General features: G+C 39.7%; 1 protein-coding gene across 2 annotated transcripts in view; it reads left to right on the plus strand.

Moving 5' to 3' along the window:
* Positions 1–8716, plus strand: part of CD8B (CD8 subunit beta) — a 50703-nt gene extending 41987 nt beyond the window's left edge. For both annotated transcript variants that reach the window (XM_008969597.4, XM_008969599.4), the window contains one exon: positions 4601–8716. In XM_008969597.4, coding sequence (XP_008967845.3) covers positions 4601–4733 — 133 coding nt within the window. In that variant the 3' untranslated portion in view covers positions 4734–8716. The remainder of the gene's footprint in view (positions 1–4600) is intronic.
* Positions 8717–11322: the final 2606 nt, after the last annotated feature.

An 11322-nucleotide genomic window follows, 5' to 3' on the forward strand; every position in this document is an offset into this window, starting at 1 on the left:
TTTCACAAAAGATTTATCTGTAGCATGCAATGCTGTTTGATAGCATTTTACCTACAGTAGAACAGCATTCAAAATTGGAGTCACTCCTCTCAAATACTGACGCCTCTTTCTCAACTAAGTTTATGTAACATTCTCTATCTTCTGTTGTCATTTCAACAATGTTCACACCATCTTCACCAGGAGCAGATTCCATTTCAAGAAACCACTTTCTTTGCTCATCAGAGAGAATAAACTCCTCATGTGTTAAGTTTGATCACGGGATTGCAACAATTCAGCCACGTCTTCAGACTCCACTTCTGTTTCTAGTTCTCTTGCTATTTCTACCATACTTGCAGTTACTTCCTCCACTGAAGTCTTGAACTCCTCCAACTCATCCAGGAGAATTGGAATCACCTGCTTCCACACTCCTCCTAATGTTGGTATTTATACCTGCTCCCATGAATCACAAATGTTCTTTGTTGCATCTAGAATGGTGAATCCTTTCCAGAAGGTTTCGCCCAGATCTATCAGAGGAATCATCATCTGTGGCAGCTCTAGCCTTACAAAATGTATTTCTTAATAAGAATTGAAAGTCAAAATTACTCCTTGGTCCATGTAAAATCAATGTTGTTTTACCAGTCATGAAAAACAATATTAATCTCCTTGTACATCTCCATCAGATCTCTTGGGTGACCAGGCACATTTTCAATGAGCAGTAATATTTTGAAAGGAATCTTTTTTCCTGAGTGAGTCTCAACAGTGGGCTTTAAATATTCAGTAAACCATGCTCTAAACAGATGTGCTGTCATCCAGGCTTTGCTATTCCATTTACAGAGTATAAGTAGAGTAGACTTAGCATAATTCTTAAGGGACTTAGGGTTTTTAGAATGGTAAATGAGCATTGGCTTCAACTTAAAGTCACCAGCTGCATTAGCCCCTAACAAGAGAGGCAGGCTGTCCTTTGAAGCCAGGCATTGACTTCTCTCTAGCTATGAAAGACCTAGTAGCATCTTCTTCCAATATAAGGCTGTTTTGTCTACATTGAAAATCTGTTGTTTAGTGTAGCCACCTTTGTCAATAATCTTAGAAAGATCTTTTGGATAACCTGCTGTGCTGCAGCACCTATTAGTTTCTATATTAGCACCTGCTTCTTCACGTTGCATTTTGATGTTAAGGAGATGGTATCTTCCCTTAAACCACTTGAATCAACCAACCTCTCCTAGCTTCAAACTTTTCTTCTGCAGCTTCCTCACCACTTCAGCTTTCATAAAATTTAAGAGAGTTGGGACTTTGCTCTGGATTAGGCTTTTGCTTAAGGGAATTTTGTGGCTGTTCCGATTTACCCAGACCACTAAAACTCTCTCCATATCAGCAATAAGGCTATTTCGTTTTCTTATCATTCATGTGCTCACTGGATTAGTACTTTTAATTTCCTTCAGGAACTTTTTCTCTACCTTCTCAACTTGGCTAATTATTTGACACAAGAGACCTAGCTTTCAGCCTATCTCCACTTTCAACATCCCTTCCTCACTAAACTTAATCATTTCTAGCTTTTGATTTAAAGTGAGAGATGCGCAATTCTTCCTTTCCCTTGAACACTTAGAAGCCATTGTAGGGTTATTAATTGGCCTAATTTTAATATTTTTGTGGCTCAGGGCATGGGGGGCCTAAGGAGAAGGAGATACAGAATGGCTGGTCATGGAGCAGTCAGAACACACCCAACATTTATGGATCAAGTTCACTGTCATAAATGGGCATGGTTCATGGTGCCCTAAAACAATTAAAATAGTAACATCAAAAATAACTGATTATGGTCACCAGAACAGACACAATAATAATGAAAAAGTTTGAGGTATTGCAAGAATTATTAAAAGGTGATCCAGAGGCACAAAGTCAACACATGCTATTGAAAAACAGCATTGATAGATTTGCTCCAGGCAGGGTTGCCACAAACTTTCAATTTGCTAAAAATACAACATCCGTGCAGCACAATAAAAAAATAAAGTGCAATAAGATGAGGTATGCCTGTACTTTAAACAGTGCCTGGAACACAGCAGGTACTCATTACATACAGTTACTCTGTTAATTATGAATATATACTTTATTTATTTTTATTTATTTATTTATTTTGAGATGGAGTCTCGCTCTGTCACCCACACTGAAGTGCAGTGGTACAGTCTCGGCTCACAGCAACCTCCATCTCCCAGTTCAAGCAATTCTCCTGCCTCAGCCTCCTGAGCAGCTGGGACCACAGGTGCCCGCCACCACGCCCGGCTAATTTTTATATTTTTAGTAGAAACAGGGTTTCACCATGTTGGCCAGGCTGGTCTCGAACTCCTGAACTCAGGTGATCTACCCATCTTGGCCTCCCAAAGTGCTGGGATTACAGGCATAAGCCACTGCACCCAGCCAGTGAATATATATTTTTAATATGTAATTACCTTCTCCCATGAATTATGAATTATGCCAAATATAAAGAAAACTACTGAAGATAACATACTAGCTTCAAGTTTATTTAGCAAATTAGCAGATTTGCTAAATAAATCTGTCAGATTTAGCAAATTTAACTTTTGCCAAATTTGCTTCAGTCTTTTATTTCAAGCAATAAAATGTTTGTGTTGAGACCCCTTCTTCACCCCTATTCCATCCTCCATACTGCATACCCTATCTTGAAATTTGTGGGTTCTGCCTCCAGGCTTTTTTTATACTTGTGATTCTCTTATTATGTAAGTATCTATAAACAATGACATAATAATGAATAATATATGGCATGTGCTTTTATTTTTTATAAATAATGTCAGAGTGTACATGCACTTTTAAAATTTGCTTATTTCATTCAACATATTTTTGAGATTTACCTGTGTTGATGCCTGTGGATCTAGTTCATTTATTGTGTCATATTTTATTAATGTATTACAATTTTATTCATTCCCCTATTAGATATTAGTTTATAATTATTATTACAATTTTCCAATTTCTGTTGTTTGTGCTTCTGTGAACACTCTTATACATCAAAACTTCTCTGAGCAATGAATCTGGAAGTGGAAGTTCTGGGGCCAGAGCATCTTCATTTTTAATAGATATTTTTACTAGATATCCCAAATTATCTCCACTGCAGTTGTAACAATTTACATCCCCATCAACATTGCATCACAGTTATTTGGTCATATCCTCCCTCATGCTTGATGTTATTGGTCTTGTTCATTTTGCTAATTTGAATATAAAATGATATTGGTTGTTTTCATTTGCATCTCACTGATTCAAGTAATGTTTGGCATCTTTTTATTTGGATATTGGCTTGGTCACGTACTTTGCCCATTTTTAATTCTGCTGTCTTTAACTTATTACTTTGTGAGAGTCTGATATGTTATGGATAAAGATCTTCTGTTGCTTTTATGCACTGCAAATATCTTCTACGAATTTGAGACTTGTCCTTTAACTTTGTATTGGTTTTTGCCCTGCATACTTTAAACAAATGTTCGAATGGTAACATCACACTTTTATGGCTTGTCCTTTTATATTTTGACCAAGAAATTCTGTGCCTTATCATGTCTCTGTCTTAAAAACACATTTTTTAAAAAAGTTTTGAAACTTTGCTTTTCATATTTATTCTATCTGGAGTATACATTTGTGAATGGTTTGAGATAGAGTTCAAGTTTTACGTTTTTCCCACATGGGAAGCCAATGTCACAGCACTAATGATCGAATCCTTTACCCACGGGAGTGCCCAGCCATCTCCAACATGTTCACATCTGTATTTTCTAGGCCCCCTACTCTCTTTCATTGTTCTATTTGTGTTTAAATTACTAGAGTTTATAAATCATGATATGTGGAATAATGGGTCCCCCCCCTTACCCTTCAGCAAAATTATTCAGCTATTTTTGGCCCTTTATACTTCCATATGAATTTGATAATCAGCTTGTGAGCAAAATCTGGTTGGCATTTTGAATGCACTGGATCTGTAGATTAACTGGGGAAAACTTACATCTTCCTGAAGTTGAGTCTTCATGTCCATTATAAAGTACCCCGGAGGAGAAGTTTCCATCAGAATAAATTCTCTAACATTTGTGACCGTCTTGTCTTCCAACCTGTGATGACAAGAGCCACCCTACCTTACTACTCTCCTGAGAGAAATTTTTTAAGCATGGGGACGTCTCTGAAGTCTCCTGCAGCTGTCGACCCATACATCCTTGATTCCAAATGGCAGAAAACTAATTTGCAGGTCAGACACTATTGAAATTCACCTTGATTAACCATGGCAATAAAATTGACAGTGATGCCCAAGAGGGAAGGATAAAACCCTCACCCGCTTTCCCAAATGATATTAACTTTGAGGAATAACTGAGCAGGTAATTCTCTGTGTGTGGTTTCCTCTTTCTGAAAAGAAATCACAAGAAACAGAAACCGAGTTTTCTGGCTTTGAGATCCTGAATCAAATGTGGTTGGATCCTGTGGTAACCCTAGGCCTATCAAGTGCTATATGCCTGGCTCTTTCTGTGTTGAATTTGACACAACATCTGACTCGACTGAGTCACAGAAAAAAATCAGTCATTACTTAATAAGTAACCAACACCTTGACTTGGTGCATGTATTGAGAATCTCTTGTTTTTCTTTTTGCAAGGCCTCAAGGGGAAGGTATATCAGGAATCTTTGTCCCCCGATGTCTGCATGGATACTACAGCAATACTACAACCTCACAGAAGCTGCTTAACCCATGGATCCTGAAAATCATAGGCAAGAAGCACAGGTCCTGATGAGTGGATCTTTACTACTTTTACCAGATTCCTCCCTCGTTCAGAGGGATCCTCCCACACACCCAGCAGAGACTTCTCTGCCACCATCAACCCCCCCAGTCATAGGGGGCTCAAGTTCTGCCCTGGTGAGCTGTGGCCCCCATCCTTGTGAACCCCAAAGTGTCCCCCTTGTGGAACCAAATGTATCCATCTTGAATAAATTTGCCCCAAATCCTAAAGACCGGGAAAAGGGAACCATTGAGCTTGGCAAGTACTGGGGAACATCTTTGCTTCCTGCATCTCTATCACCAGATCACCATGAGTATGGACCGCCCATTTCAGAACAGCCGCCAAATGCTGAGGTTAGAGAGGGTTACTTATGTCAGGCAGATGTTCTTTCCTTGTGAAGGAAAGCATTTTTAAGCTTCTTTGATTTTTAAAAATTTATTTTTATTTATTTATTTATATATTTTTGAGACGGAGTCTCGCTGTCACCCAGGCTGGAGTGCAGGGACTCGATCTCGGCTCACTACAATCTCTGCCTCCTGGGTTCAAGTGATTCTCCTGCCTCTGCCTGCTGGGACTACAGGCACATGCCACCACACATGGTTAATTTTTGTATTTTTAGTAGAGACGGGGTTTCACCATGTTTGGCCAGGTTGGTCTCGAACTCTTGACCTCAGGTGATTCAACCACCTCGGCCTCCCAAAGTGCTGGAATTACAGGCATGAACCACCCAGGCCCGGCCTACTTTTAATTTATTTTTTATTTTTGAGACAAGGTCTCACTCTGTCACCCAGGCTGGAGTGCAGTGGTGCAATCACGGCTCACTCTAGCGTTGACCTCCCAGGCTCAGGCGATTCTTCCACCTCAGCCTCCTGGGTAGCTGAGACTACAGGTGCACACCACCACACCTGGCAAATTTTTGTATTTATTGTAGACACGGTGTCTCCTTATGTTGCCCAGGCTGGCCTTGAGCTCCTGGGCTCAAGCAAACTGCCTGCCTCAGCCTCCCAAAATGTTGGGATTATAGGCATGAGCACCATGCCCAGCCCTTTCTTTCTTTCTTTTTTTTTTTTTTTTGAGACAGAGTCTCGCTCTGTTGCGCAGGCTGGAGTGCGGTGGTGTGATCTTGGCTCACTGCAAACTCCACCTTCCCGGGTTCAAGCAATTCTTCCACCTCAGCCTCCCCAGTAGCTGGGATTACAGGTGCCTGGCATCATGCCTGGCTAAATTTTGTATCTTTGTAGAGACAGGGTTTCACCATGTTGGCCAGTCTGGTCTTAAATAAGTTGTGCGTGTGTGTGTGTGTGTGTGTGTGTGTGTGTGTGTGTGTGTGTGTGTGTGTTTAAAGCTTACAAATACATGAATATAAGTTTTGTCAGAAAAAATATAATTAATATTTCTTTGCTTTCCCAAATCTGCCATCAGTTTGTAAAAACACACAGTTTATATAAACCTAGAGATTTTTCTCTGCATTTAGACACACATTTTTCTGTGAATTTAGACATTCACACACACACACACACACACACGATTTTTACCTAAAAGAGTTATAATATATATATTGGTCTGCAACTAGCTTTTTTTACTTGACAATATATGTCAGAATTTGCTATATTCCAGGACATATAGATGTATTGGCTTACGTTTGACTGCCTCCTGGTATTCCTGTAGGTCGGTGAACCATAATTTAAATTCCTATTGCCCCATTGATGAAGACTGGGTTTTCCCACTTTAAAGGCAGTGCTGCATGAACACCTTCACACCTGCCTTATTATGCACAGGTATGAGGAAGTATATTTTGCTGCACACAGAGGTAGACATGATACTGGTTGAGAGCTCAGGCAATCTTTGGGAAAACGTTGATAAACAGTCATTACAATGGACGGGACAGGGGAAAGAAGAGACAAAAAAACAACTGTAACAAATAGAAAACAGTTACGAACATAGTAGATACTAATCCAACTATATCAATAACCACTTTCAATGTGAATGGTCTAAATATATCCAAGTAAAAGACAGAGATTGTCAGAGTAGTAAAAAAGCAAGGCCTAACCATATGCTGTCCACAAGAAACCCACCTTAAATGTAAGACTCAGATGGGTTATAAGGAATAGAGAAAGATATATCTTGTTAACACTATCAAAAGAAAGCTGGAGTAGCTAATTTCAGACAAAGCAGACTTTATAGCAAGGAAAATCATCAGGGATAAAGAAGGACATTACATAATATTAAAAGGGTCAATTCTCCAAGAAGACAAAACAATCCTTAACATGCATACATGTATTAGCAAAGCATCAAAATACCTGAGAGAAAAAATGATAGGTATGCAAGGAAAAATACACAAAGTCACTATTATAGTTGGATATTTCAATACTTCTCTCTCAAAATTGATAAATCTAGCAGGTAGAAAGTCAGTAATGATTTAATTGACCTCAACAGCACTCTCAACCAGTTTGATCTAATTGACATTTATAGAATACTCTATCCAACAACAAAATACATATTCTTCCAAGTTCACATGGAACATTTACCAAAAGAGATTGCATTCTTTCCCATAAAACACACTTTAACAAACTGAAATGAACAGAAATCATATAAAGTATGCTGTCAGACCACAACAGAATTAAACTAGAAATTAATAACAAAAAGAGAGCTGAAAAGTCTCCAAATATTTGAAGATTAAACAACATGCTTCTAAATAACACATGGGTCAAAGAAGACATCTCGAGAGATATTTTAAAATATTTTGAACTAAATGAAAATGCAACTTCTCAAAATTCATGGGATGCAGCAATGCAGTACTTCGAGGGAAACTTATAGCATTAAATACACATATTTTGAAAAGAGATCTAAAATTGACCATCTAAAATTCCACCTTAGGAAACAAGAGAAGGAAGAGCAATACAAGCCTAAAGCAAGCAGAAGAATAAAAATAATAAAAATTAGAGAAATCAATGAAACTGAAAACAGGAAACAATAGAGAAAATAAAACAAAAGCTGTTTCTTTGAAAAGATCAATAAAATTGGTAAACCTCTAGTCAATGTAACCAAGAAAAAAAGAGAGAAGGCAAAAATTACTCATATCAGAAACAAAAGAGAGATCATCACTATGGATCTCACAGATAATAAAAGGATACCGAAGGAATATTACAAATGAATGGGGCTGCTTGTGTATGGCAAGCTCATTCCTTTTCTTTCTTATCCTGAAAGAAGGCAAAGGGTCCTAACTCTCCATACTACTTTCCCTTCCTCACCACCCCACTCCCTTTCTCTGATGGAAATTGAGACATGAATCTATCAATCCCAGGAAAATCATGTAATCTCACTGGGCATTATTTTTCCCCATATTTTAGCCAAAATATGCTAAAATCTCACTACTCAAAAAAAAATGGTTAAAGAAGTTTCCCAAATTGCATAAGCTTTAGGCCCCATAGGAACTCTATCTGCTTTGTTTGCCACACTGAAATTTCTGCTAAGATCCAGGGGGAGCAGGGGCAGTCAGGGTGAATTTGAGGCATCTGTTTGGTGTGCCGGAGTTTTTGTTTTTCAATAAGGTGTTTTGTGGTAGAAGAAATAGCAATGTAATTCCTACAGTGTTAAGAGCTGAAAGACATTAACCTCCTTCAGTTAAAAGTTAGAAAACAGAAGCACAAAAGGACAAGAACAGACAATCCACACACAAAAAAGAAAATTCAAGTGATTACAGATCTACAGAAAAACCGTCAACCGCAATAAAAATCAAAGGAGATTGTAAAAATTATCCCACTTCTTGCTTCTCCCAAAATAACACTGATGCATGTACACACACACACACACACACGCACACACTCCACACATACTAAGTCCTCACTTAACATCATGTATAGGTTCTTGGAAACTGTGATTTTAAGCAAAATAACATACAGCAGATCCTCAAAAAGTATTTTTTCATTCAATGTTGTTTTGCTACAATGTTGATTGAAAAACTGGTTTTATTATATGTTGTTTGGCTTAAAGTTGCAGTTTCCAAGAACCTATGGATGACAGTGAAGACTTACTATATGCGTGTGTCTGTGTGTATGTGTGTGTGTGTGTGTGTGTGTGTGTGTAATTTTTTTTTAATTCCTGGGGCTGACCAGGGGTTAGTGAAAGAAGAACTCTGATGCAGCCAACAGTATACATCTGTCAAATCTTTAAAAGGCCAACTTGCCTTTAAGAGCCATTTCCTTCTAAAAATTCAAACCAAGAAAATAATTCAAATGCACAAAAAGATATATAAGCCAAAATGTTTCTTTGTTTATTACTTTAACAGCCATGTGGTTTTTATACTCCATAACATCACTTTAAAATATATAATGCACAAACTGTTAGAAATATAAACAAGAGGCCGGGCGCGGTGGCTCACGCCTGTAATCCCAGCACTTGGGAGGCCGGGGTGGGCGGATCAAGAGGTCAGGAGATGCAGACCATCCTGGCTAACACGGTGAAACTCCGTCTCTACTAAAAAATACAAAAAATTAGCCGGGCGTGGTGGTGGGCGCCAGTAACCACAGCTACTCGGGAGGCTGAGGCAGGAGAATGGCGTGAACCCGGGAGGCGGAGCTTGCAGTGAGCAGAGACCATGCCACTGCACTCCAGCCTGGGTGACAGAGCGAGACTCCGTCTCAAAAAAAAATAATAATAATAATAAATAAATATAAAGAAGAAATAGTAAATCCACAAACACATTTGAAAAACTTACAGCTCTTTCAGAAATTAGATCAAGTAGATAAAAATTTAAAAAGACATAGCAGATATGGATAATACATTTTACAAAGCTTGATCTAATATAAAGAATTTTGTGCCCCATCATTTATACAAAACTGTGCCTAAACTTATTTACGAAATCAACCATCAATCAAAAACTTCAATTTCAAAAAGCATAAATACAGCCACATTCTCAGACCACAGAGCAATAAAAATTATAAACCAAGGAAGGGGGAAAAAAATATATCCACTTAAAAATTTGTTATCACCTTTTAAGAACTGTTATGATAACTAAGAAACAAAAATTGAAATTATACACTATTTAGAAATTACTGTATCATAATTTAAAAAGTACACACGACCTTAATGTCTAATTAATTGTGCAAAGTATGAGTGGAATATTATGCAGATATCAGATAAGATTCATGAAGAACGTGTTATAAAAGAAATTGGCTGAAATAAAATTTTTATGGAACTTTATGATTAAAAAATTTTTAAAGCAGGCTGGAGACCTGAATAGGAAATATGATGACAGTGATGGAAAAAAATTAAAAATATATAAGCATAGAATAAAAACAAAGCAAATGCAAAACAATATACCAAAATGTTAGGAGTGACTATAATTCCATATTGGCACTATAAGCCATTATTTTTGTTTTGTTCTGTTTTCTATTCTCCAAAATATTTTTAACCTAAAAAAGACAGCAAAAGTGAGGCAGAGAGGAATTTAGGGACTTGCTAAAGTCACAAATTCAAAGCACGGCCCAGGCCACCCCCAGCTTCCATTGCTGTGTCTAATCAACCCGGGACTTCAGTAAACAACAACAACAACAACAAACGAGGATTCACATCACCAAGAGAGAAACGGGCTCGGCCTAAGGACTTGGTGGTAGCTGGCAGCAGGACACGCTTCGACTAAGGGGCTCTGGTTCCAAGCACCCCCAGAGCCAGCGCAGGAGAGGACCTTCCAGGTAAACTAAAACCAAGAGCGGAATGAAATCGGTGAATAAGCCAAACGAACCTCAGAGGGACCTTGGCACCCGCACCCCCGCCCCGCACCTTAGTTCTGCGAGCCTTTCCCCGTCTCCAGCGCGGGCAAGGCTGTCAGATCCTCACGCCAACCCTTCTCTGCACCGCGACCTCAGTGTCCTGCGCGGGACATCAGAGGCCGGACGCTCCACCTGCCCCAGGTCACGCCCCGAGCCCCCAAGCCCATCTCCTTCCTGCCGGGTGCTCACCTCTTCCTCCCTGCGGGCCCAGGGCCTTCTTGAGGGGCTGCGGATGCGAATGAGCCAGCGAAGGGCCGCCCGCGGCCCCTCGGCACCTCTGCCCAGCCGTCCCGACCAGGGGACCAGCTCAGCCCCGGTCGGGGCCCCGGCACCCAGGACCGCTCAGGATCTCCAGTCCAGTCCCTTCGCACTTTCTGACGGGGAAGGAGAGTTGGGAGAACGAGACTCTCAAGTCTGGGGACTTCTACCCACCATTAAAGCTTTGACATTCTGGCCATTTCTTTCTTTTTAAAAAATTATTATTATTTTTTATTTTGAGATGGGAGTCTCGCTCTGTCCCCCAGCCTGGAGTGCAGTGACTCGATCTCCGCTCGCTGCAACTTTCGCCTCCAGGGTTCAAACGATTCTTCTGCCTCAGCCTCCCCAGTAGCTAGGACTACAGGCTTGCGCCATCACGCCCGGCTAGTTTTTTTTTTTTTTTTTTTTTTTTTTTTTTTTAAGTAGAAACAGGATTTCGCCATGTTGGCCAGGCTGGTCTCGAACTCCTGACCTCAGTTGATCCGACCGCCTCGGCCTCCCAAAGTGTTGGAATTACAGCAGTGAGCCACCGCGCACCAAGCCCGACCCATTCTGGCCATATCTATAGACGG

Source organism: Pan paniscus, chromosome 12 (genome assembly GCF_029289425.2).
Source record: "Pan paniscus chromosome 12, NHGRI_mPanPan1-v2.0_pri, whole genome shotgun sequence".
Taxonomy (NCBI): domain Eukaryota; kingdom Metazoa; phylum Chordata; class Mammalia; order Primates; family Hominidae; genus Pan; species Pan paniscus.